This window comes from Pocillopora verrucosa, chromosome 2, assembly GCF_036669915.1.
Source record: "Pocillopora verrucosa isolate sample1 chromosome 2, ASM3666991v2, whole genome shotgun sequence".
NCBI lineage: Eukaryota > Metazoa > Cnidaria > Anthozoa > Scleractinia > Pocilloporidae > Pocillopora > Pocillopora verrucosa.
This window is the reverse complement of record NC_089313.1, coordinates 4551930-4578370: the sequence shown is the minus strand read 5'-3', so window position 1 is coordinate 4578370 and position 26441 is coordinate 4551930. Positions and strand designations below refer to the sequence as shown.

General features: G+C 37.8%; 3 protein-coding genes across 5 annotated transcripts; 2 read left to right on the top strand and 1 right to left on the bottom strand.

The window, feature by feature from the left end:
* Positions 1-1047: 1047 nt before the first annotated feature.
* LOC131792704 (BRCA1-associated protein-like) lies at positions 1048-16022 on the bottom strand. 2 transcript variants are annotated; one of them, XM_066162468.1, is made up of 20 exons: positions 15810-16022; positions 15175-15348; positions 14753-14888; positions 14286-14396; positions 13386-13464; positions 12873-12935; positions 12296-12346; positions 10957-11022; positions 9824-9906; positions 8746-8821; positions 7560-7627; positions 6918-6988; positions 6749-6819; positions 6350-6388; positions 6153-6242; positions 4347-4460; positions 3598-3648; positions 2896-2991; positions 2712-2804; positions 1048-2072 (listed from the first exon to the last, which is right to left on the bottom strand). In XM_066162468.1, the coding sequence occupies exons 1-20, from the start codon at positions 15904-15906 to the stop codon at positions 1989-1991; spliced, it is 1713 nt and encodes a 570-aa protein (XP_066018565.1). In that variant the 5' UTR covers positions 15907-16022; the 3' UTR covers positions 1048-1988. The 2 variants fall into 2 exon arrangements, with proteins under 2 accessions (XP_066018565.1, XP_066018566.1); XM_066162469.1 differs by having other exon boundaries at positions 1050-2072; positions 15831-16022.
* Positions 16023-16084: 62 nt separating this feature from the next.
* Positions 16085-19189, top strand: LOC131792731 (uncharacterized). 2 transcript variants are annotated; one of them, XM_066162470.1, is made up of 3 exons: positions 16085-16892; positions 17750-17933; positions 18035-19189. In XM_066162470.1, exons 1-3 carry the CDS (start codon positions 16526-16528, stop codon positions 18096-18098), a joined length of 615 nt encoding a protein of 204 aa, XP_066018567.1. In that variant the 5' UTR covers positions 16085-16525; the 3' UTR covers positions 18099-19189. The 2 variants fall into 2 exon arrangements, with proteins under 2 accessions (XP_066018567.1, XP_058966126.2); XM_059110143.2 differs by having other exon boundaries at positions 16089-16892; positions 17750-19189.
* A 263-nt stretch (positions 19190-19452) lies between these two features.
* LOC131792690 (ADP-ribose pyrophosphatase, mitochondrial-like) lies at positions 19453-26300 on the top strand. The gene is made up of 7 exons (XM_059110101.2): positions 19453-19551; positions 21090-21282; positions 21516-21623; positions 22829-22915; positions 23237-23342; positions 23838-23981; positions 25032-26300. Exons 1-7 carry the CDS (start codon positions 19473-19475, stop codon positions 25260-25262), a joined length of 948 nt encoding a protein of 315 aa, XP_058966084.2. The 5' UTR covers positions 19453-19472; the 3' UTR covers positions 25263-26300.
* Positions 26301-26441: the final 141 nt, after the last annotated feature.

The following is a 26441-nucleotide window of genomic DNA, read 5'->3' as shown; positions in this document are numbered from 1 at the left end:
TCTACAAAATATTGATAACAATAAGTAATTGCCTCTTCTTCCTATATGGCTTTCCTTGGGATAAGCTGACTGCGTTAAACGCCATGAAGAACAACCCGGACTACACTGGCTTAGAAAACACTGATGCTGCTACTGACGACAATGAAAGGCCTGAGGAAATGGAAATACGAGGGAGAAGGACATACAACAGTTTTTCAACATTACCGCGTAGTTAGTGTCTAAATTTGTAAATTTCTGTAGGCATACATGTACAAATCGAAGCGTGAACAATAACAGTGTGCAGTGTATGACCGTTCGCGCGATGCTTCGGTTTATTTGCTCTTCCCACTACATCCGTGACTGAATATATATAGTCTATCTGAAAGTTATTGGCGTTGCGAGTAAGGAGTAGAATCAATCTGTGCCGAGATATAGACACAAACGAGTCCAGTATATTTTGAACGCAATCGCTAACTGTCGGGCGAGGATGTGAGTCTTAGTTTTCTTTTGTAAGTCACCATGCGAATCGTAATTGAAGTTGTTGTTTCCATCGGTGAATAAATTGTATTTAATCAAAGACTTGATAGCATCAATTTGAACCCCGATAAGTTTGTAGGGTGTCCCGAGTGTCGAAAAAGGTGGCTCTTCGGGAACACTTTCGTCAGGACGTGCGTTTGATTTTGTCATTTGTAACATATTTTTGCATAAGGGGATGTAATTTAACTGGTCAATCATGATGTAAACGAAAGTTTTCGTGGATAATAGTGACAAGTATCAATAAAGTTGCATAATGCTCTTCTGTTGAAAATACTGAGGAATCCCCGCATCACATAAAACAGGTATCATACAATCAATAGAGGATTCAGTTTTTGTTTCTCTCCTTGGGATGTTGTCTTTCATTTGAGTAAATTTCGAGTTTATGCGGGTTTTCTGAGAACGAGTCAATAGCGCATTGACATCATCAAGTAACTTACGACCGACTTCCGTTGATTCTAGGAAAATTGAGTCGTTTATTTACTTTTCATTTCTCTCGCCAGGTGTTCACGCGAGAGGTTCCGATTGTCTCAATTAATTTGAATATATAAGTACGGACGGGCGCAAGAGTTCCCTTTCTGGGGACGAGTAGAAGTAAGACACATCTCTTCTCGCCATGCCTAAAAATTCTTCTGCAGAAACCAAAGCTAATACTCCATTTTATCATCATTAAAACCCTACCAAAGATATATTGCGGTCTCTGTTCTTCGAACAAGTGACGGAAAGTACATAAAACGAAGTGAAAAACATCATTCCTAAGCTTTCACGTGGGTAAAAAAATGCGTGCTCTTTGTCTGGCTATTAGCTGTCTGGATTAAAGCCAAATCTACACATCATAAACAGTTCGTGTTGAAAGTGAACCCAGGTACAGAGTGAAATAAATAAATTAAAACATCATGGTTTGAACAAGAGTTTACTGATTGTTAGATGATAACTTTGCACGGCTTTGCGAAATAGAACATCGATGACGATGACGATAGCTTACGTCAGTTCAACTTCATCCCACGGTTTTTTCATCATAAAAATCAGCCACAATCTTGAAAACACTGACTGGGAAACTCATTGAAACGAGGTTGATGTGCACTGCTCAGGCTTATAGCATGGAAAATGCACGTATGCGCAGGAGAAACTGGGATAGGTTTGAGGCAACAAGTTTGCCCAGGAAACTACAGGATAAAACTTTCACTGTACAGCATCACTTCGTTTACACATTTCTCAACCTTTGTCAAACAGACTCCTATTTTACTCCATCACATATACAGAGACAATCTTGTTGATGCTTTCTTCACGAAAAATTGAAGTTGTATCAACCTCTCTCTCTATCTCTCTCTGCTAGTCTGCGTTGCTGTTTCTCCCCCAATAACTGAATCATGGATTGAGTCCAAGGCTTGCCTCTCCCCCGATGTTGCGTGACTTCGTAGGTAGTTACTCTGAGGACTCGATAATCACCAGCTTGAAGTGTCATGTTGCATGACTTATTTTTTCCGTCTCGATTTCCCCTTTAATTTGTGCGTCGGAGACGATCCCTCTCCAAGGAAAAGTTGACCATCTTGCAACTCCTGTAGAATAAGGAAACAGGACACTTCAAAGCTTTCACTTCAAGAAGTGACCTAGATAAAACTTCCCCTTAAAATATCAATATAAATATCAAGCAGACAAATGATGAGAAAAAAAGAAAAATATCAGCTAAGGAATAACAACTTGATCTACCTCCAAATTCTCAGAGCTAAGATTATATGAAATGTAAGGGAGAGAGAGTAAGGAGACTATTGAGGTCTTTGGAGTGAAAGGGTTTAAGACGACAACAGAATAAAGCTCCTTTTTCCTTAAAGGCCCGTGAAGACCACATCGTACTGTTTATCCATGACTTAGATGAGAGAAGTAATGCCATCAATTTTTCATTAATTTTGTCTTTGAGTGTTATGAGGTCGTCTCTAAAGAGTTAATGATCGATCTTAGTCTGTCCGCAGTCGTGGTTTTTTCTAGTAAAGTGAGCAAGAGCGAAAAAGAGCACGCGAGAAGGGGATTATTTTACTCGTGTTCTGGTCGATGTTTTGGAAAAATATGCCAAGTCTCTAGTAAGACTCGATCGATCTTTCTGATGCGAAGAAATCTTTCAAGCGTGGGATAGAGGAGGGAACATTACTAAGTTGCATGCGCCTGGTCAACATTGCAAGTGCTGATGAAATGAAAATTACCTGTCGTGTTTCATCCGGCGCGTTTGATATCGCTTGTTGCGTTTCTAAATGACGCATAAGATCCGCTAACTGTTCTTGAAGATCTCTCACTTCCTACGGAAAGAAAAAAAGATCAAATCTCAAAGGATAAATATAAGTTGATAGCCAAAGGTAGATATATCCGGAGGATTGTGTGATATAATACCTGTTGTCTGGTTGCCTCCACATCTTTCAGTTTGTCTTCCGTTTTCTTCAACTTTTCTTGCCATAACTTTTGATTTTCTAGCAAACATTTGTTTAACTGAAAACAATAAAGACAAAATTGTAATCAGTTCATGCACCTTTAAACTTTTGTTGTCACCTTTTAACCCTTTAACTCCAAAGATCTCATTAGTAATTCTCCTTACTATCAAATATACAATTTTTCTGATGTTACTTCTGAGAATTTGGTATTGGATCAACTAATAATCCCCTAATTGGTACTCTTCTTAGTTCTAATCACTCGACATATTGATTTTGCATCGATATTGTAAGAAGAAATTCTGTCTTAGTAACTCAAGGGAGTTAAAGGGTGACAACACACCCTGGTCTTTTTGACAAAGTGTCGCAAAACGAAAAGCTACTTGATTGAAACGGCCAATCAGAGCAAAGGTAAATAAAACGAGGAGCCAATGACAACTCAACATAAATTCATGTAAGAAAAGCCTGAAGCGAAGGAAAACGCCACAGAGCAAGTAACGGTTGGGTTTAATTTTAAATCTGATTGGTTGAAAGTATGGTGTGAGATGAACAATTCAACCAATCACGCATCGAATAAATAACAACTCAAAGCAGTCTCCGATTACTTTCGACATTTGATTGGAACTTCTTTATACGTTATAAAGCGTGTTGGTGAAACTCCACAAACCTCTTGCTCGTCTTTAAGATCTTTAGCAAGCTTGCCAACCTTACTTGCAACCTGTGAAGCAAACAATACAAACCAAAACAAAACAAAAACAATAGGATTCGTTGGGAAAAAACATACGAAGTTAGAGTAATTGGATCAAACATGCCAAAACAAGCTTTTAGTACGATTCTCGCAACTGACTGATTTGTGGGAGCATCTATGGCGCAGTGGTGAGAGTGCTCACCTCCCACCACTGTGGCCTGGGTTCGATTCCCGGACCTGGTGTCACATGTGGGTTGAGTTTGTTGTTGGTTTTTCCCCAGGCCCTCCGGTTTTCCTCCCTCCACAAAAACCAACACTCTAAATTCCAATTCGACCTGGACTCCGTGGAGAAGAAGGGCCACCTCTTGGCATGTCCACTGCTAAATTCCATTTATTATTTGTTCATTATTTATTGTTGATTGGTTGAAAAGGTGGTGGAGTTTTTAGTACCAATCACAGAACTAGGTAAAGCAAAACCAACGCAAATAATTTTCAGTACTCGATTCAAAATTAGTCAACAGTTGTTGTTATCGTTGCTGCAGCTTTAAACGTCATGTCTGGTATCTCCAACTTGTGTGTATTTCTTGTCCAAATTCTTCTTTAGGTCCAATCACAGAACCGAGTAAAACAAAACTAACGCAAATCATTTTCAGCACTTAATTCAAATTTAGTCAACAGTTGTTGTTATCTTTGCTATAGCTTTAAACGTCATGTCTGGAAGCTCTAACCTGTGTGTATTTTTTGTCCAAATTCTTCTTTTCTTGCTCAACTTCGGTAAGCTTCAATTCCAACTTCTTACATTCCTCCAGTGTTTTCTTTGTTCTCTCTTCCATATTACTCCTCTGAAATATTTCCGAAAAAAAAAAAGGAACACCTAAAATGAGAAAATACAGCTAGAGACACCAGTGTACACCATATGTTCCAGAGCCATACGAGAGGATAAACCTGAAAATCACAGCATGGAACATCGTCAAGCATGAAACATCGTTAAGCATGAAACATCGTTAAGCATGAAACATCGTTAAGCAAGGAACATCGTCAAGCAAGGAACATCGTTAAGCAAGGAACATCGTTAAGCAAGGAACATCGTTAAGCAAGGAACATCGTTAAACAAGGAACATCGTTAAGCAAGGAACATCGTTAAGCAAGGAACATCGTTAAGCAAGGAACATCGTTAAGCATGAAACATCGTTAAGCAAGGAACATCGTTAAGCAAGGAACATCGTTAAGCAAGGAACATCGTTAAGCAAGGAACATCGTTAAGCAAGGAACATCGTTAAGCATGAAACATCGTTAAGCAAGGAACATCGTTAAGCAAGGAACATCGTTAAGCAAGGAACATCGTTAAGCAAGGAACATCGTTAAGCAAGGAACATCGTTAAGCAAGGAACATCGTTAAGCAAGAAACATCGTTAAGCATGAAACATCGTTAAGCAAGGAACATCGTTAAGCAAGGAACATCGTTAAGCAAGAAACATCGTTAAGCAAGGAACATCGTTAAGCAAGGAACATCGTTAAGCATGAATTATCGTTAAGCAAGGAACATCGTTAAGCAAGGAACATCGTTAAGCATGAAACATCGTTAAGCAAGGAACATCGTTAAGCAAGGAATACCGTTCAAAAACCGACATCTAAATTTTCAATTTTTCTTCATCCAATACGAAGCTATTTGGGGAACAACGGATGTCTATAATTTGTTCACAGAGTGGGTAAACGAAAACTCTGAACTTTCCCGAGAGAAAAAGAAGTTCATTCAGTGCTAACTTTTTGGCAGGATGCTCTACCAGCCGAGCTGTAGAACACTTGTTAGTGAGCTCGGTTTACGCTGGATCCATGTCACTGTTATTTAGTATAATTGCTCAGTCGATTATAGAGATGCGCGCACTCTGATTGGTCGAAGATTGCGTCATATCTCGCTATAATCACCTCGCGCGAGGTGATTATGGCAGGGGCGCTAAATTTAAAAATGGCTGCCTCGCATTTTTTCAATGTTACACAGAAAGTGTTGAACGCGATAGAAGAAAATCCCACCGCGAAGGGCACAAAAGATGCTACTAAGTTTGGGTAACACTTTTCAAAACAAGGATACGTAGTTTTGCTGATTGAATTGGATACAGCCGTTAAATTCTGGTGGAAACTGGCTGCTTATCTCGATACGAGTAATCCAAACAAATGTAACAGAATGGTTTCAAAAACAAAAAGAATTTTTAAAAGAATTCGAAATCAAATGAGCAATTATACTAAACCAACTAATCGCCTCAGGCTCAGTGAATATTGTTGAATAATTCCCGAGCCTGAGGCGAATTATTCTTAAATATGTCAAGCGTTCTGCATACTGGTAGGATCAGTGAAGTCGAAAGCGTCCTCTATGAAGATAAATTAAGTATTTAGGAATCCTTTCAATCTGACATTGAAAAGATGTCTTTTTCGTGAGGTTTTACCGTATTTAGTGGAAATAGAGACTTGGCCTAAAACATGGCCTCTTCATCGGAGTTTTGTACCATAAAAAGAGGTTCTACGATGTAAATCCTGACCTGTTCTACGGCATCTTTTTCAATTTGAGTTATTTTATCTTGGAAATAAAGTCTTTGCTTCTCCAACTGGCTCGTCAATAAGTACGTATACTAGGAATGAAACAGCAACACTGATTATAAATTATAAAACAAAAATTGTCTTCAGAGTTCAAAACTAACAAACTAACAGTCAAAGAACAGACACAAACTTAAGGTACCTCCAGTGACAGTGAATCCATTTTTTCTTCATCCGCAACCTGCCACAAAGACAACAACAACCAACTCGAAAAAATAACAATGAAACGTTGGCTGAAAGTTTTGTTGCTTGTTAATTTTGAATTTCAGGGCATATTCTCTGGGGGGGGGGGGGGAAAGGGTTGTTTACCTGTGGGGACTTGGTATCCCGTCCAGAAGAAGCCAAGACATGCTCCAGCCTCGCTCCCATGAGAATTTAGTCTTAGGTCAAAGAATATATCTTTGTGGATATTCTTCTCATTACATTTCTGGTCGAAAATCTATCAATATAGTGAAGAGAAGTTCCTTTTTGGTCACTCATGTAAGTGAAAGGAATAGGTAACAGACTGCCAGTTTTTTCCTTTTTGTTCTAAGTGATTCACCTGTTGTTCTGAGCCATATTCAACAAGCTTGCCGTCAGCTTTATTCTGGATCAGACGATGAACAAAGTTGTCTGTGGATAAATTAAAATATCTTAGTTATGAATAATTCTTCAAAATTGACCGCAGTAGAACAAAAGGGTAGAAAATATTACTGCAAATTGTGTCTTACCTCCTGTGTAGTCCCAAACTCGCTGAGTTCCAAGCTCTAAGGAATATGTATGATGTGTTTCCTGGAAATGTCTGCAAATTCAGAAAAACGACAACATACACTAAGCAAAAATAATTTAGATTTCTCTATTTGTTTCAGTTCGACTTCGATCTCATACATTGCCGTCAATTAAAAGCATAAAATCACATTTCGATTTTATACCCCAAATTCAAAACATAGAGAAAAGGAATTGCAATAATGGGCCGATCAGATCAAGGGAAAAAAGATCACAAAAGACCTTAACTTAGTTACAAAAAATTGCTTGTTAGTTTTAGCTTTGCTTCTGTATCCTTTAGAGAGTGGCGTAAGTTTTCTTGTCCAATCATAGAGAAGTAAGGCAACACTGATGCAATCCTGGATTACTTTCATCAAAAAAAGGAAATTTTCCCAGATGAAATTTGTAATTCTCCTTACTGTCATCCAGACAATTCTCATAAAATTGGCTCAGAGAAATTAGTATTGGATCAACTAATTATCCCCAATTCTATATTATTCTTTATTCTCATCACTTATCTGGTTAATATTGTATAGATATTGTAAGGAGAAATTCTGTCTTGGTCACTCATGGGAGTTAAAGGGTTAATAGAACAATCTGTTGCTAACCTTTTCGCATGAGATCTAAGATATCTACCACAACCAATGTGACCGCAAATGAGACAAATCCACAGGCTCTAAACGGGTAAAAGGAATAACAACTGAACAGGCAACATAAAACATTTCGTACAGAGCGTAATTCGACTGAGACTCGTACCACCCAAACCAAAGTAATCAACACTGCCAATCCGGATTAGGTATACAACACAAGGAAGAATAACAAGCAAACTGCCCGAAGCGCTAGTAAAGGGGAGTGAGGAAGTCGATACTGGTTTTAGTCTTGCGTGTGATTGGTTAACAGGATGGCACGACCTTCCTAAACAAATAGCAGAGTAAAAGATAGTAAAACGACCTAATCCTAGTTTAAAGGGGGTAAGTTTCTAAAGAAACTGTGGTGCTGCGTCGGTGGGAGAGTAACAGGGTAATAGGGTAATTTAGTGTTATCAACTGACTTGATAACGTAAATGAGCCACCGTAAAGAGTTTGAAAGCTGACGTTTCGAGAGGTAGCCCTTCGGGCTCTTACTTGGTGTAGAAGACACAGTATACGTCACAATAGAATTTCATCACAACTAGGAATAAGAAAAAGATGAAAACAATAAGGTGACGTATACTGTGTCTTCTACACCAAGTAAGAGCCGCTCTTTGTCAAAGCGAATGTCGCAATCATTGGTTATCTGTTTTGATTTCTGTCTTTTGATTGACTGGCAACTATGGACATCCAACTAAGAATAAACGTGTTGAAAGGCGACATTTTTAGTTAACATTGAAATCAATTTGTACAGATCAAATACAAGAATTTATAATGGAGGGGGAGGGGGGGGGGGGTTGGGAGCATCCAAACTATGATTAACAAAACCATCAGATCTGATAGAGGAGGGGTCCGGACCCCCGACACTCCCCCCGGATGCACCATCGAAATAACTACAGAACAAAGCGTACCTCACTTGAATTGCACTCAAAACACTTGTTATCGACCCCCACACTCCCTGTCATTCAAAGTTAACAATGAAATCAATTTGTAGAGATCAAATACAATTATTTATAAAGGAGGAGGAGAGGGGGATTGGGGGCATCCAAACAATGAGTAACAAAACCGTCAGATCTGATGGAGAAGGGGTCTGGACCCCTACACCAACCCCCCCCCTCCCCTTTCGCCCGATCCACCATTAAAATAACTGTAGAATAAAGCGTACCTCACTTGAATCGCACTCAAAACACTTGTTATCATCGACGGGCTGAGGAGTCTGGGAATATCTGCATACTGGACAACTACGAGACAAAAATATGATAACTGTCTTCCACAACTTCAGGACCACAAAAGACACATGATTCAACGAACGATACAGAGATTACCATGAATCTCAACAGTAAAAAATCCAACCACATTATTGCAGTCGATGACAGATTTTCTTGAACACCTCTTTTCGAAATCAGTTTTCTGATCATTTCTTCAAGTCGGTTCAGGCTGACTTTGTATCTTATTTTTTAAATTTATAAGAGCCTTAAGCACAGTAGCAACCAAACAGAAATCTCCCAGTCATGGTCCAGTCAGAGTGGTTAACCCTGTAACCACCAGGAGTGACTAACATATAGTTTCTCCTCACAGTAGTACTAATGAATGAAACATTACGGTTATGAGAATAAAGGAAATGATCGTCAACTGAAGCTCTTGATTGTTAAACAAATTCTCCATGTTAGTACCATAAGAAATATATGAAGGAAAGTATGGAGAATATGCATACTGATTCAGGAGTGTGAGGGGTTCACGAACCGAGCACCCCACCATCCGTCCAGCGAACCAGGGAATGTGCGAAGCGATCGACGAAACAAGCAACAAAACCGACCACCCGACGACGCACATACAGAACCGACCATCCGCCGAACCAAATAAATTACTGTCAGTCCAACAAAACAAGCAGCGTACCAAACGTTCGACGAACTAACCAACGTATCGACCGCCCGACGAATCGAAAACGTCCCGACCGTGCGACGAACCAAGCGACGTCCCTACCGCCCGGCGACTGTACGACGAGACACGTATCAAACCGACCGCTAAACGAATCCAGCTGCGTGATTGACGTCCGGAAAGACGGAAAGCGTAGTTACAGCGTGAAGCAGCCGAACGTCCAACGAGCAAGCGCTCCAACCAACCGACGAACAGAGCAACGTGCTGACTGTCAAACGAACCATCTAAATGATTGTAATTTTAAATTTTTCTTTCGTGCTATATTCCATTTTGAGAAGAGTACTATCAAAATTTATAAAACTCACGTCGTATCAGTCCATTTAGACAGGCAGCTTCCATGAAATGAGTGATTACATAAAATTGTTAGAACTCCCTCGACAGATTCATCCTGAAAGGCAAAAGAAAGCTAGAGTGAAAAGTCATTTTAAAATTCAATAATTTGCTTGAGTGTGGACATCTGGAATATTGTTATGCCTATATCAGAAGTAAATGAAGATACTGAATCCGAATATGTATCAAAAATCTTAAATTTATTTCCAAAAAATGTCGCTGTCGTTGTGCAAAGCCTTCGAGTTTGATTGTAAGTATAAATTCATAATAAAAGCTGATATTTTCCCGACATTTAAAACACTTCATCTTTTGATGCAGGCTTAAGTTTTTAACACTCTGTGAATCTTGGTTCTACTTCCCAGGAAGCGACTTTCGGTTTTTGAATTTTCAGCTGGCAACCTCTATATTCTGTGACATCAAGTACTTCGGTAAATTTAGTGACGCACAGAAACCGAAAGAAAATAACAGAAAAACTTTACAGCTGTATTTTGATGCTATGATACCAAAAGTCTTATTCTATTCGATAGAATCATCTCTCTTCTCCACAGGACAGCACATTCTGTTATTTAAAAACAGACAAGAGAAACCGAACTTTTTGAAAATACACTGGATGTCGTATGTTCCAAGAAATGTAAATAAAACTATTGTCTCACGCAAAATTTAATTTAATAAAAGCTTTTGAAGCCGAAGCCAAACGTTTTTTTTATCTCGCTCACAAAAGTGGTAACTGAAAAATTCAATAACAAAGATATCAACTGCAGCGGGAAGGACCATCATATTGATTCCCTGAATTTGGAATTAATAAAACACCACGTAATAAAGCAATCTGCAGGTAAAGCTCCGCAAGATGTTTCACAAAGGAACACGTCCTTGATATAACTCTGGAAACATTGCTGAGTTATTACAATATGTTTGTTCACAACGTGAAAATTTCAATTTTCAGTAGGTTACTCGGCGATCGAACCAACTAAATAAAATGGAGCATGCTTGAGTTCGAAATAACATAAAAATACGTATTGCTACTCATTCGTAAAACTATCACTTTTCGTCTACTGCTCAAAATGCAGGTTGATAGCACTTACAGTGCGTAAAAAATTGAAATCCTTACCATACGTTCTAAGCACACTGGGCATTTCGGCAGTTCAGTCAGTCCTTCACATGGCAGACTTCCTCCCTTGATACAGGAAGAGAAAAGAAAACATTTGTTTCAGTATGAATTATTAACGACTTCATGTCTCGAACCGTCTAATGATTACAGCGACGGCCGAAAAATGTTTGCAATTTTAAACAAATTGCTTTATAAACTCAGTACATGCCTTCTCCTGCAGCTCTCTATATACAATCTCTACATACAAATTGATGCCTACAAACACATGAAAGGACAGAAGCAACTCACTGGGGATTAACTGAATTATGAAAAACTGAAAGTCTGTTCCAGCAATAAACGATTATGTTAAAGTATTAGGCGATTGGCCAATGCGGACAATTGATAATTTCCATGAAAATCTCTCATTTTGTGAGTGCTACTCTTTGAAACGAACTAGTAGCGAAGCTGCTGAATAAATACGGCTTACTAACCGAGTTCGAGGTCCATACTGTTTATTACGGACCGATTTTTTTACGCTCGGATTTGTGGCCCAAGCGCGAGCGTATAAAAACGAGGTTCCGTAACTTACAGCACGAACAGACGAAACGAAACGATTAGTAAGATATCTTATATTTCTCATGGTTCAAATTGAGGAGGCAGATTTCAATTCAAACAAAATTTTGAATTTAGCGGGTCGCACAGTGAAATACGGCACTTTAAATTTAATTGACTTATGTGTTAAATTTCGTTGCAGTTTAAACATACTTCAATCTGGCCTGCAGAGCAGGCGTAATTTTGGCACGCGAGTGCTCAGTTATTTTATAACGAAAATTATGGCTGCCATAATTTAAATGGCAGCGAAAGGCTGGGAAGAGAAATAAATTTGTTCCAAGGGGGGCGGTCGAGGATATCACCCATGTGATATTCCCCAATTTTCAAACTTTACATCCACTACGATAAGTCTTCATTAAAAATTTAATTGAAGATGAGAGAACGTTTTGTGGGTTGTAACGGCGTAAGGGAAATATTTGTATGTTCATTACGTCGTACCAGAGAATACACAACATAAAATATATTTTGCATCAAACAGTGAGCTGTTCGTAAACACTGTTTCATGCGCGTTGCAAAATATTTGAAGGATAATTAACACAACAGCCTCTATTTTGCGAGAAAACATGCTCGTATATTTGTCCTTGGACATTATCTGTTCCTTGAAGCTCACAGTTTTCCTCGAGCTTCGCTCTCGGAGAACTGTCCACATTTTGGAACAGATAGTGTCCGCAGACAAATATCCGTGCATATTTTTGCGCCAAATAGAGGCTATTTCTTATTTATTCATGAGGTTTTCACAGCAACTTACTTCTGATAATTTCTTGGTCTCCACTTTAGCAACATACACTAAATGACAAACCTAAAATGGTATTTGATTCATTAAAAAACGCATCAAATGATAGAACCAATAAATTATACATTCTAGTTATCAACTGTCCTACAAAAAATATCAAGTGAAACCATCAAATATTTTTTCTCCCTCTTTTTTAGATAAATCAAATGATTCCTTTATTCTTGTAGCAGTACCCAATTAGTATCTCCTTAACCCAGAGCTAAGCACCCTTAAGATGCCTTCCCACCTTCCTAAAAAATGGCAAATACTAACTAACCCCTTAACTTCCCTAGATCTGATTGTTAATTCTCCCCTATTGCTGCTGAACAATTTCATTGTTAATTAGTCACGAGAATTTGGATTTAGATCAAGACAAAAACTTCTGCATGATAAGTTTGAGTATTCTCATTACCTGTTGGCCAGATAATGTATATATTTATTTAGGGAGAAGTTCCATGTTAATCACTACAGGGAGTTTAAGATTAAAATTACTTAATACACAACCCTTCTAAAGCATTTTGATAACTCCTCTTTTAGAGGATTATTCACCTACCTCATCCTCTAAGAGATTGTAATGATGGCCATTGTATGTATTGTAGAAATCATCTGCAATTTCCTTTAAGGAAAAAAAGATTTTTGAAAACATTTTGTGATTTTTATCATACAAAAATAAGGGAAATACAAAACTTATAATTATGTCTATTTTGTCATGCTTGTAATTGGACAGTGTACTAGGACAGTTAAAGGGACAGTTAACATATCATGCCTGTGTAAGTGGACAGAATGCATCATGTGTGTGCACTGTTGTCTCACATTTCACCAAGTTAACTGTTTTTTTATGAAAATGTACAACCAGTACTAGTTTCTTTCTCAAATTTTGTTATAGTTTTGATTAATTGGTAACAGGACTTCTTGTTGTCCAATTCTGTCTGTAATCATACTCATGATTAACAAATCAGACTCTTGCTTCACTGTCGTCCGATTTTGTTCATCACTCATATGATTACAGACTGAGTAGGACTCCACTTCCTCCTATTACCATTATGTACATTATTAGTGATCTCACCTGATTCCTGAATTTGACAAGAACCATGTAATGATTTGGGTTGCTATCTCTGATGATCTTGACACATTCAATAAACTCCCTAGAGAAATATTTTGTTTGGATGATCAAACAATCTGTGTGAAACAAATGAATTACACTGCAAAACAATTTATCTGCTCATGATGGTCCAGTTGACACCCTCCTTCCATTCAGCTGCTTATTTCTAATGTGCTCTTTTCCCCCACCAGTTATTGAATGGATCACCAGCAGGTGTTCCATTTTATAACAGTTCCACCCTTAAAAGAGAAAATAGAACCCAGGACAGCAAATTGAACTGAGTGCATATGTCCAAAAACATGGTTTAGAGCCCAGAAACCAGGAAAAGTGTCCAAAACACGGGATCATGTTAGTAGAAGCCCCAAAGCCTACCCCATCACCAACCCAGCTACACCTGGTAAGCCTAGCTCAAGCCAAAGTCTCAGGATGCATATTTTCTATACTGTTTTCCAAGCATTTTCTATGGTACTCAGTGTTCTCCCTTATTAATTACACACGACAGGTAAAATAAATTTTCAAACCGGTAAAGCGATCCTTTTACATGTTGATTTTTCAAAAAATTCCAAGCAATTTTAAATGGTAATAAGAAGTACTACAGGCGGTAAATGTTACCAGTTACTGCCTGAAAAGGAGAACACTGGGCACTAACATGGTGACTTTTGTAAATAATCATGAGCTTGAATGGTTGGTAAATTCATTTCCTTTATTCTCCCAACCTCCGAGTTTGATTCAGCTGTGATAATGAGATGAGAAATGAGATACTTGACACTGTTGCAGGTAAAAGGGTTAAAAGCGATTTCCATTGAACACACAGTCAGCAATAACCAACATGTCAGTTAATGATATGAAACATAATTAACTCACTCTGATGGAGCTACAAACTCCATAAGATCCTTGCATGTCTTTTTAGCAGGGACAGCTAACATGCAGACCATTTCACTCCGCTGGACTCCGTCACTTAACAAAGTCATGTCACTAGAAAGATCAATAGCATCCTTAGTTCTGTCAACAGTACATCAACTGTCATGGATTCTCAGATTTCACTGAGGGATAATGGGGATTTATCTTGGGATTTACAGTGAGAGGTAGGAAACCATGTACACAGAAAAATTCTATGACAAATCATATGATTGTGTTCCCAGGAACAGAGGGAACAAATGTGATTTCAGAAATGTGAAAAAAAATTATCTAGAAGGGTATATTGTTTGTTTGAACACTAAATTCTCAGGGGTAAAATAATAAGAAGAGTATAAAAATCAGTCTTGAGAATTGATATTTAGATCTAGGGAGTGGGAGGGTTAAAGAGAGAGAGTTCATTTGTTGTTATTTACTTGTTCTTGTAGATGTGAATAATTCCCTGGATGATCTCTACCATTGGATTTCCACAGAAGAAAGCTATCTTTCCCTGTCCTACACTTTTCTCCTCTTTTTCGTCTCCATGAGCAGAATCCAAGTTTGTATCTTTGTCTTCAAAATAAAATGAAGCAAGCTAAAACTTTTTGATTTGAATGGTGATGCAAGTTACCATTAGTTACAAGTATTAAGTTTCCCTAGGTTCTCTAAATTTTCTTCAAGATTTAACCCTTTTGATTCCTAAGAAAGAGCAGCATTCTTAGATTATCACCCCTGAATAAAAAGATAACAAAACTCATAAGGTCTATTATACTTTAAAACACTGATAATAGAGCAGATCTGCCTAACTTTATATCAGAGTGAAAAAGTACAATGGTATGATCTACAGCCTTGAGCTTACCACTACTCCTTGCATGAGTTTCAATGTGAATGTCATGAACATATCTTTCACCCCGATGAACTTTCATTTTTTCCTCAGAGATAGCATCAGTAGACATGGGCTCTTTTTCTTCTCCACTTGTGAGTTGGCCCTCTTCTGATGCTGATATTTCTTTACAAGCCATAAATCCAGGGGCTAAAACACATTGAAAGTAATATCCTTGTTACAGATTTAACCCTTTTATCCTTAAGAGTGACTAGCATCTAATTTCTCCTCACAATATTATCACTAAATCGCACATTAAGGCCATTAGGATGGAGGAGATGATCACGCACTAAAGAGGCTCTTTATTGTTAAACAAATTCTCCTTGTCAGCACCTCAACAAATGTATTGAGAACAATGTGCAGGATAAGCATACTGATGTGATAGTGTAATAAAAAGAATGAAATTTCTAATGATGAAAGTGTAAGTATATAGGTTCTTCTCTGCTTCATTTTTGGTTCAGATAAGTATACAAGGAGCAAAGGAAGACATTAACAATTCAAATGAAATGTATCAAAAGTAATATTGAAACAGTTCATGCCGGTTAATGTATTAGATAAACCTGTATTATTAAATACAAAATAGATATTGATCAAAATTATAGCGAACATACCGTTAACAAGCTGGTACTCACCACAGTAATCTAAGCCTTGGGGCCCTGGCAAATTATCTGCAACCTCAAATCTGAGAACTACCAAGGAAATGGACATTTATTCTTCCTTTCTGTCCAACACCTCAGTTATTTGAGGGAATATGTGCCACAAATCCGGCCAAAATGTGTAAGACTACACGTTTATTTTTGCGAATTCATCGTGATAAAGAAAATACGAGCCTTCACTCCGTGACCAATAGCCAAAACAGCAACATCGTCGTGTAAGATTTACAAATTGTCAAGTATGCGTGTGACTGCTGTCAAAGTTTCGTATGATAGTTGAGAAACAGGTGCATTTTCCAATTTAAATGAAATTGTCTCCGTGCCAGGTAGTGCATGGTACGGAGATTCAAAGAGCTGGAGTTTGTCTTAACTGCAGTTAGGGCTAGGTTTTAACATTATTGAATGGAACGTGATGTATTGCAAGGTGTAAACTGCTGACCAATTTTTCGCGGGAAAATCAAGGTCAGGTGCAGAAAAAAAAAAGAAAATACCAGAGACCGTTGCAGGCGCAATCGAATCATGTCGAAGTGTTTTTGTGCTTATCTTCGTTAAATTACTATTGCAATTCCTCGATTACACGGCAGCATCATACATTAGATCCGTGGTAAAAAGGTACTGGTTGTCTGCGTGGATCGTACAACTTGTCACTGATTATTAGGTATTGTTCAACAATCATGGCGCTGTTGAAGACTGTCATTGCCATCTTCCTTATTGTCGCGGCATTCAACGCCACATCATTCTTTACGCACTTTAAAAATTTTCTCTCTCCAATTCTCAAAATGCTTCGAACGTGGATTCCTTCGGTTGTCAATCTATTAGAAGAAACTGTGGCCACAATTTACAAGTATTGCGCTGAGAGCTTGCTTAAGGACATCAAGAGAGCCATCGTTGTTTTAACCGAACTGGTTGGAAGGGTGGCTGAGTTATTCCATCCAGCTGTTAGAAGTTTGCTTGAAGTTGTAACTGATGGCTTGGTTGCCCTTCACAACAATGGAATGGGTTATACTGACGAATTCCTACAGCAAGTTCTTGGCATTGACGGTAATTAATTTCCTAACTTAATGATGATATAATATAATTTCTCTATGCTTAAACAGGCTTACAGATGCTATATTGTAAATGAAACCCTGATCACGCATGCAACATTATAACATATCATAAAAAAAAGGGAAGGACTTTTTTTTTTCACTATAAGTTGTTACTTTTATCAACATATTCACACCACTACCATAACAAAAGTATGACAGTCTCAAGTCATTCAGTATTCAGCAAACAGGTCATGAGAATATTCAAACTTGTCAGGTCCAAAGTTGCTATCTCGAATCAGACACCAAATTCTTGTAACCTATTTGCAATTATGTGTAGCAGCTATAGGGAAAATTAGCAATCAGTTCTTGGGAGTTCAATGGTTAAAGAACCTCAAAAAAAGGGAATACAATGCTGCAGCACAGTGAGGGAGGTAAAAATTTATTTTATTGAAAAATTTTTAATCATCTTCCTTCATGGGTAAGATGAACCTTCTAAAATTTGTTTCACTCCCAGTGGTGGCTTCATAGCTCAGATGATATGAGCACCCAACCAGTATTGGGAAGGCACAGGTTAGAATCCCACTGAAGCTTGAATTTTTCTTGGCTTCTCTCCTGTAATTGCTAAAATTGTAGTCCACATACAAGAACAATTTTGTTGCTTGTTTTTCATTTGCAGGCTGAATGAAATTTATTAATTTATTCCATTAAAAAGGTTATAGTGAACTACTGGTACATATAACATAAGAGTCATGTTTCATCTTGCATGTAAGAAAATAATTATCATCAGCATCTCTACTCAAAAACACTTGACTGTGATACATAACTAATTATTTGATCATGAGTGCTAATTTTTTTTAAAACTTATTATAGGTGCTACTTTACCGGATCAAGTTGGAAGAGCAAGAAACAAACTCTTATCAGTGATTTTGTTGCTCTTTTGGATCATCATGGGTATCATTTGCATTTCCAGAATGTCCTATAACAAATTTTTCCTTTTGATGTCTGGTACATTCCTTGTCCATGCTTTTTTTGGGCCCGTGTGGTGTATACGACGGTTAGCATTTTGCATTGGAATTTTCTTATGGATGGGTTCTTTAGTCTCCAGTAAGCCAATACCAGCGGCGATCACTGTTTTGCTTGCTTTCACATTGACAGGCTTCAGAAAATGGCGGAAGAAAGTTGCTATGACGTCAAACACAAGTCATCTCTTGAAGTTTAACCAAAGTATTGAGCAAAGACTTGATGGAATAGAAAGAAAACTAGACCTTTTGATGACAAGGCTAAATGACATAAAACACAATATCCATTCCAGCTATTAAAAAAGTTGGGCTATGAATTTATTTTTTGCCAATGTTGATTGGGGGAGAAGTTACGAAAGTCAAACCTGCTAATCATTGCAATTACAGGATGGACATGTCTTCTTTCAAATAAAGATTAGATTATGATTATTCATAATCAACCATAATGTTTAGGAATCAAGGACTAGTGATAAAATTTTCCTTATGATAAATCTACTAGTTGTTCAAACATGACAACAAGAAAAGCATGTCATTGAATAAGGATACTAATGGATCATACCTCACGCTGTTCACTTTAGTCACCATTTGTTGATATTGCTTGATGCAGAATCGATTTTCCTTGATGTCTAACCCTTAAACACTTAAGAGTGATTGGCATCTAATTTCTCCTTATAATGTCACCCCTGAATCAAACATTAAGGTAATAAGAATAAAGAAAATTGTTGGAAACTAAAGAAGCTCTTGATTGTTAGACAAATTCTCCTTGTAAATACCTCAGGACATGTAAAAGGAACAGTATGGAGAACTTGTATACTGATGTTGTGGTTTGGAAAAGTTTTAGCCTTGCCAATGAAACAAGAGTCTATTCTTTTTCAAGATCAATGAGGGGCTGATACAGCCCACCCCTTGTGGAGAAAAGAAGACTGATCCTAGTGGTTGAGTGATTGATGAGAATATCAGAGTGATTAACAGTGGTGGATCTAGGGGAGGGGCTTGGGGGACCCAGGCCCCCCCCTCCATATTTTGGGTAAAAAAAAAAATCACAGAAGGAAGAAAAGCCAGTAGGGCAAGCGACAAAAAACCCCTTTTAGCTCAAGGTCTGGATCCACCACTGATTAATATATGAAATTTTTGCATGAGTGCATGGATATAATATAAAAACATATTTGTTAACAGCTGCCAGATTCTTGCACATTTCAGCTGTCATTTTTTTCCAATATGTAGGTGTCTTAATTTATAGAAGGATACAAGTGACTGGAAAGTTTTGAGATTTAAAATGGATTGATGTAGATCAAGCCTTTCTTAGAGGTAAATCAACTTACCCGAAAAAAAAAAAAAAAAAAAAAAAAGGAAAACGAAATTAATAATAAATTATTATTGTAGTGGAACATTGAATTTTTGAATTTTATTACTGATGACAGCCTTGCAAACTCCTTCTTCTCCCCTGTTTAAAACATCTGTCCACCCCAACCCCATCCCTGTCGTTACCCCCGCACCACTCCCCACCCGAACGGAAGGACTGTCGGTCTGCCGCCACGGAAGTGAGTTTATTTTCACTTTCTGTCGAGTCTGTTATGCTCTTGCGGCAGTTTCCAAAAATTCGTGTTGGTATTTTCACTTTTTTAGCCGCTTCCTCAGCCGTTGTTCAAGCCAGTAAGTATAACACCCTCATTATCACGTCGTAAGCATACATATTTCAAACTGTCGCGTTCGTTCGAACATCATAAAACACCAGCTTTTTTCAAACGTGACTAAACACATCACTGACCTTTCCAATATTGATCGAGGATTTTTAAACTGTTATTATAGTCATTGAAAATGTTGATTACACCCAGGGAAGCATTTAACGCTACGTTTAGCATGGTTTTTTACAAAGACTGAGGAACAGGTCGTTTGGTGAACAAAATAACTGTTTGAGTAGTGTTCCGATTTGGAATTCAACCATGTTTAACATTCTAAAGAAGCTTAATTTTAAAATTATTCCCCTCTCAAATTTTATTAAAACTGTGTCACACTTTCGCTTTGTACAAAAACGGGACTGGAGAAGGAATTCTCTAATGTTTTCTCCTGTAACAGGAGTTGGCAAATAATCTTTGTTATTGGTTTGCATATGATTAAGCTTGATTAGTCGAAGGAAAATCCGGAAATATTTCTTTGATAAAGATATCCAATGTCAAATCAGAAAGTAATTAACAACTAGCATCAAAAAAGTAATATTCCTGTGGTGATTCTAATGAAAGCAAAAGTTGACAGATTTGGTACAATTTTTGAGAGACTCTAATTGCTTAGTTTCTTGTATTTGTGGCAGACTTGTGATCAAAAGGTTTGGTTTGGCACCCCTGCCAGGTTATTGAGATTTGTCTCTTGGCAAGACACTTCAACATGTCTTATTATGCCTTTCTCCAGCTTGGAGTATGAATGGGCACAACTTGATTGTTATGGAAACTTAGTGAATTATTTGGGGAAGGGGTAGGTTCTTGTAATGAATCAGCACCTCGTGGGGGAGGAGTAGTTATACTTCTAATCACCTCATGTTACTGAGATGTGGTAAACCAAGGCAGTAACAGGCCTCTGGGAAATAAAAGATGTTACCTATCTCTGCTGTGCCTATTTGTTGCTCTTTTTTACCTACCAAATTTTGCGTGATCTGTGATTTATTACGGAACAGATACACAACAACATGGAATCTATTTGTTAACCCTTTAACTCCCAAGATCTGATTGTCAATTCTCCCCTCTAGCTGCTACACATTTCCTTGTAAATAAGTCACAAGAATTTGGTGTTGCATCAAGGCTTCTAAATCCTACTTGATAAGTTTGTATATTCTCATGAGATGTTGGCTAGATAATGAGTGGATGTTATAAGGAGAAGTTACATGTTAATCACTGATGGGAGTTAAAGGGTTAAACAGAATTAAGGCTTCAAATATAGATGTTGAAGTTTTGAATTAATTTTGGTGCAAAAAATTTGAAATAGTTGTTTGTATATTCCATTTGTTGAGGATAAATTATCGTATTTGTATAGGAAAGGAAAACAAAGAAATGAAGTCTGAAATGATTTCCCCTAAATTTCATTTTAACTTACCAGATATATGATATGTACTGGTAATAAATACTAAATAATCATTGAAAAGTGTTGAAAAATACATGCTGCTTAGCCTTAAATTTATATTTGCTGTTTATTATTCTTAGCTCAAACTGGACTGTGTTACTCTATAATGCACACCAAGGCAAGAACTCCAGAATACCCTAGGTCTAATGCAAAGAAATTTCCAGTACCAGCAGAGTTTGTGGACTGGAAAGTTCCATTCCCAGAATATAAACCAGTAGATTACACCTCTAAGCACATTCTTCAGATGCCACCTTATGCAGATCCAGATATAAGGTAAAAATATTTTTTACCTATTGACTGAGTGGGAGGGCCATGTTAGCTTTTCTATGTTTTTTTTTAAATAGATTTGTGCCTTCAGGGCAGAATGGGGTGTATTGTAACAAATTTTACCACACCAGGAAAGATCTGCATTAAATTTCATTCATTCCTTCCTAGAGTAAATCCTTAAGAAAAATTTTTAAAAAATTCTTATTTTAGATTGTATTTTTCTTCCCCTGTGACCTTAGGAAAGGACCTGCCAATGTTCCTCTCAAATTCAATGCCCTGGATACAACTTACAACACTGACAGGAAAAGTTACATAGGAGAATATGAAGTTGTACAAGGTGTTCCAAGGTAATGAAGCGGTGCCGTGCTTAGATAGTGGAGAGAGATTAAGTGGGACAATGTTTTGTATAGCTTGCAATTCTTTAGCTTAACAGGATTGCTCTACCAGTTTGAAAATGTATTTTATCCATCATGGTTAATTTAAGGGAGGACACTGCTGTATGGTGTCTCACGAGGGTTGTGATCTTTGTCAAGGTCTCTATTTCTCACAGTGCCTCTCACCATCTAAAAGTATCAGTGGCTATCAAGAGAACGTAGGGGAAACTCAGTAAAACTTTTGAGTAGGGGGAGGAAGGGGTGATTTACTATCCTTGCAGGACTAGCGCAGCACTCTAGGTTTAACTTGTTTTGTAAGTTATAGTTAGAATTTTGTGGCATTAAATCATAAGATGGGGTTAGAAGACAAGTAAAACTTGGAGTATTTTGGCACACCATTTAGGAGGGTCTCCTATACTTATTATGTGGAGTGTGATTGGGTGATTTTTTTTCCTTGTGAATCATGATTTATTTTTTTATTCTTGAATTTTAATTAAAGATGATAAGATCTTTTCATGTCCATGTGAACAATTTTTTATTTGAACATGATCTGTGAATTAAGAGCCAAATTAAATGTTAGTTCTGAGCCATTTTGTTTTGAGTGATGAATTTGCTGCTATTTTCAATGTTGTTTTGAAAATGTTCATATTGTTCTCGAACTGCCGTGGTTAGGTTTTGACCAGGGTTTTGGCAGGAGATGGACTCCACATGAATTGATAAAAGTCATAGAACAGACCAGTAATGGTCCTTGAACAAATGAGATAAGACTTTACGTCATCTTTTGTTATTTAAGACTGGTCAAGACAAGAAAAAGTAAAATTTTAATTCAACCTGATTGTCTTGAATTTCACATGAAGGTGAAAGAGTTTTGGATATTATTTGTGATATGTGAAAAGACCAAATGTTTTTACATGGCTGAGTTTTACAGAGGGGTATAGAGGAACCTCATTTAGGAGGAGCGGCATTGCTTTCAGTCTCAATGTGCTTCAGAAAGTGCAATAAGCTCTGGCAGTAACAGGCTTTCCTGCTGGAAAGACCTTGTGACAAATAACCAAAGGAGGTCTCAATTATATGGTAATGGAGTTGTAAGGTAGAGAGTCAGTTTTACATTGATTTATTTGGATGCTTATGTTGTTTCTTGCTCAATCATAGCTAATTGCAATCTGTTTTCCTTAAAGAAACCCTGTTGGTAGAACAGGGATGATTGGAAGAGGAGATCTTGGCAGATGGGGCCCCAACCATGCTGCAGATCCAGTTGTCACCAGGTATGTGTGGTGATTTATCTTTCTCTGATGCAAGGGTGATCTGAATGTTTGATGGGGCCATATAAAAGTTCAAGTCAATGCTAAAAACATACCCACCTTCTTTGATTGCTGAATATCAAAAAGACTTTAAAGACAATGTACCAAATTAAATGTTGAAGTTAAAATCATACCTAGTTGCTTTCCACTGCTAAAAGAGTCCTTACAATCCTTCAACACTGTTTTCTCTGAGAAAACATTTTAGAGCAGAACTTTAAAGTATGCTTAACTATTTTACAATTCTCTTTCTGTTATGAGACATTCTTTATTTTTTTTAACTCAAAGGTGGAAAAGAGACAGTTCGGGAGAAAAAGTTATGAAAGAAGGAAAACCTGTTCTAGAAATTGTTGCTATTCAGAGGAGAGATTGCAAAGAATGGGCCCTTCCTGGGGTAGGTGTCTAACTTGCATGTATACCTAGTACAATTTTGTTCCAGATCAGTTATAGTCTGCTCAGAGACTGTGCCCCAGACCATGCCCAAAAGTCACTTTGTGAACACCAAAGAGAGGTGGCCATTGTGGGGAGGTATGGTTACTAGAACTCTGTACTTGCTGTTTAAAAACCCTATCAAATCTTTTATGAAAAAATTTAGCTATTGTAGCATACAATTTCAATTTCATTGGTCACCAAAGAGAGGTGGCCATTGTGGGGAGGTATGGTTACTAGAACTCTGTACTTGCTGTTAAAAAACCTTATGAAATCTTTTATGAAAAAATTTAGCTATTGTAGCATACAATTTCAAGGACAGTCACACTTTCATAACAGTTATAATTAAAGATAGAAAAGTTAATGAATGGAAAATCTGTCTTTTATGTAAGACAGTGGCAAACAGTAAGAGATGTTTCCCAACAATTATCTCCAATAATGTGCAAATGTATCTTTTCAGGGTATGGTAGATCCAGGTGATACTGTCACAAACACCCTTAAGAAGGAATTTGGTGAGGAAGCTTTAAACTCCTTGGAAGTTTCACCTGAAGAAAACAAAAGAATCCAGGAATCACTTGAGCATCTTTTTCATCATGGAACTCTGGTAATTGCAGACTATGAATGTCACAACACCCAGAATGAGTCTGAGAGGGCTTTCTCTCCCACACCATCCCCTGGTCTTGCTTTACTTTGCTCTGTGATTGGTACAGAAAAACTTGCATATAAGTGACTTCATGTGTCTTTCCCGGCATTTTCGTCCCCAGAGCCTCTCGTTTTCATTTATTTTTGTGACCAAACGTAGTGAGAAGTTTGGGAACGAGAATGGTGTTTTTTTACCTTCTCATTGGCCCCGTCTGATATTTAAAATTGGTTTTTGGGTAGAGTGTGGTTATCGAGTTATGGATGCAGGTGGGAAGTTTGGAGAGCGTGGGGGAAGTATAAGAGGAGGTCGAGGCGCAGCCAAGAGGAACTTAAGCTTCTTGAGTGCTCTGTAAAACTTCCCAGTTGCATCGATTAAACAAGATATATGCACAGCTAAAATTGCAAACCAATTATTTATATAATAGCGGAGACATTGGTTTCGTTTGGCTCATCTTATTCATCTTGCCTCTTTTAACTAATTGACCAAGAGAAATTCGCCTCTTTCAATTGGTTGAGAAAAATGTAGACAAACGAGATCAGAATAATCAAGTTTAAGGAGAAATCTTAGCTTGATAAAAGTCAAAGACCCCAAGAAGGGATTTGATTTCTCTATGCTGTTGATGTAAAGATGCTCGATGCAGCTCCTAAGGACGAACCCTTGGAAACTTGCACTTTCTCCCAAGCGAGCATTACTCTTTTACTTAAACGGGCGTTAGCACCAGTAGAGGAAACCCAGGTATGCTAGTGACAATTTCTTTGCTAGTTTCTTTCCTCGACAGTCGGGGAGTGAGGTTCGCTACAGGAACTGACGGCTTAACTGGATGTGAATTTTGCAACAAAATATAACTGTTCACGTCATGCTACTTAGTCAAGGTCATGTGCGCCTAGAGATACACATCACCACTGCTTTACAGGTTTAAGGAGATTTAGATAGGACAAACGTGCGCCATGCGACAATTTTACTTGTTCCGATTGGCCCTCACGATTCCTTTGGTGTTGCTGTATTTTGAAGGTATTTCAAGGCTACATAGATGATCCCAGAAACACAGACAACGCCTGGATGGAAAGTCAAGCGGTTAATTTTCACGACGATAGTGGAAACGCCTTCAATAAGTTCACTCTGCAAGCTGGAGATGACGCCCAAAACGTCAAATGGGTCGAGGTGTCTCACGAACTACGCTTATATGCAAACCATCTCGACTTGGTAAAAGAAGTAGCTATGAAGCATAAAGCGTATTGGTAGCCAGCCAGCGGGAATAAATTCACACAGATTAGATTTTTAGATAAATTCAGTTTGTAATTCAAACTTGCTTTACATTTCCGTTGCATTTACGACCCGTGGCTCTGATTATTTAAACAACGTTTAGGCGTTGTTTGGCCGAACCGCGTTAAACAATCCTCAATTTTGCCAAACCTTTCATTTACTTTTATCTGAACACTTATTTTTGCGAACCGTGTCAAGAGGGCTAAAAGCTAATAGTGGAAGGGCAGTTATTTAATCTAAGCAACTGTCGTATAGAGAAAACCTGAGGCACACTGATTGTTAGTCTGTTCCAGGCGTCCAGTTAGTAAAATGGAGCGAAAGCGAAAGAGCGAGAGACAGGTTTGGGTCGGGTCAGGTATTACGCGACCCGACCCAAACCTCTCTCTTTGTTTTTCTTCATTCGCTACCAGCGCGCCGTTTACTATCGCGCTTCGTGTACTTACTGAACGCCTGAATTGCGTAAAAGCACAGTTTGGGCTAGACCTCAGGTAAATAACCAGTCCATTGAGTCAGGTCAGAAACATACAGGAAAAAATTAATTGTTTGCATGCTTTATGCTTCATATCGAGTGTAAAGGTTTGGTCACTACCTCTGTTGCTAAGTTTTGTGCCAGTCAACGTGATCTTCCTGACGACCGTTCGTCAACTATATATCTCGTGCACGATTAGTCTAAATGTGTCATGTGGTGCAACCTGAATGAGAGAGTATTAAGGTGTTCCATTGCGTAAATGGAACACCTTAAATTGGTCTTTGTATCATATTTGTACCAAAAAAATAAATTAATGCACTGAAATAGGCAACGATTACAATTGTGAGGCCACTGACTATGTGCAAGTGCGAGACCAAACAGTTTCCCAAATTCTTTAGAAAGTTTTAAGATGAAAATTATGCACAAAAGTCTTTTTCAATTAAGTTCTCAAACTTTAAACAGTTCCTGAGTCTAAGTCAGTGGCCTCAAGTATAATTTTAACATTGCACATGTGCACCGATTTGAATAAAAGTGGTTCATTTGTTTTATTAAGTGTTCTGGTTCGATGTCATTTTTGCGAGTTTTTTTCCATGTGAAGTCCGCACAATGCATTTTATTTCAAAAGTTTTTAAATATTTGATATAAATTATTGAGTGTTCTGAACACTGGCTCAGAGGGTGTATTTCTTT

Bases quoted from the DNA above. Each gene is read 5' to 3' on its own strand.
- LOC131792690 (XM_059110101.2), top strand. From the start codon at position 19,473: ATGCTCTTGCGGCAGTTTCCAAAAATTCGTGTTGGTATTTTCACTTTT. The intron at 21,283-21,515 runs GTAAAAATATTT...CTGTGACCTTAG, and splicing joins TATGCAGATCCAGATATAAG to GAAAGGACCTGCCAATGTTC. The intron at 23,343-23,837 runs GTAGGTGTCTAA...GTATCTTTTCAG, and splicing joins AAGAATGGGCCCTTCCTGGG to GGTATGGTAGATCCAGGTGA.
- LOC131792704 (XM_066162468.1), bottom strand. From the start codon at position 15,906: ATGTCCATTTCCTTGGTAGTTCTCAGATTTGAGGTTGCAGATAATTTG. The intron at 14,889-15,174 runs GTAAGCTCAAGG...TTTATTTTGAAG, and splicing joins AACTCATGCAAGGAGTAGTG to ACAAAGATACAAACTTGGAT. The intron at 6,989-7,559 runs GTTAGCAACAGA...CTGAATTTGCAG, and splicing joins CTTAGATCTCATGCGAAAAG to ACATTTCCAGGAAACACATC.
- LOC131792731 (XM_059110143.2), top strand. From the start codon at position 16,526: ATGGCGCTGTTGAAGACTGTCATTGCCATCTTCCTTATTGTCGCGGCA. The intron at 16,893-17,749 runs GTAATTAATTTC...AACTTATTATAG, and splicing joins GCAAGTTCTTGGCATTGACG to GTGCTACTTTACCGGATCAA.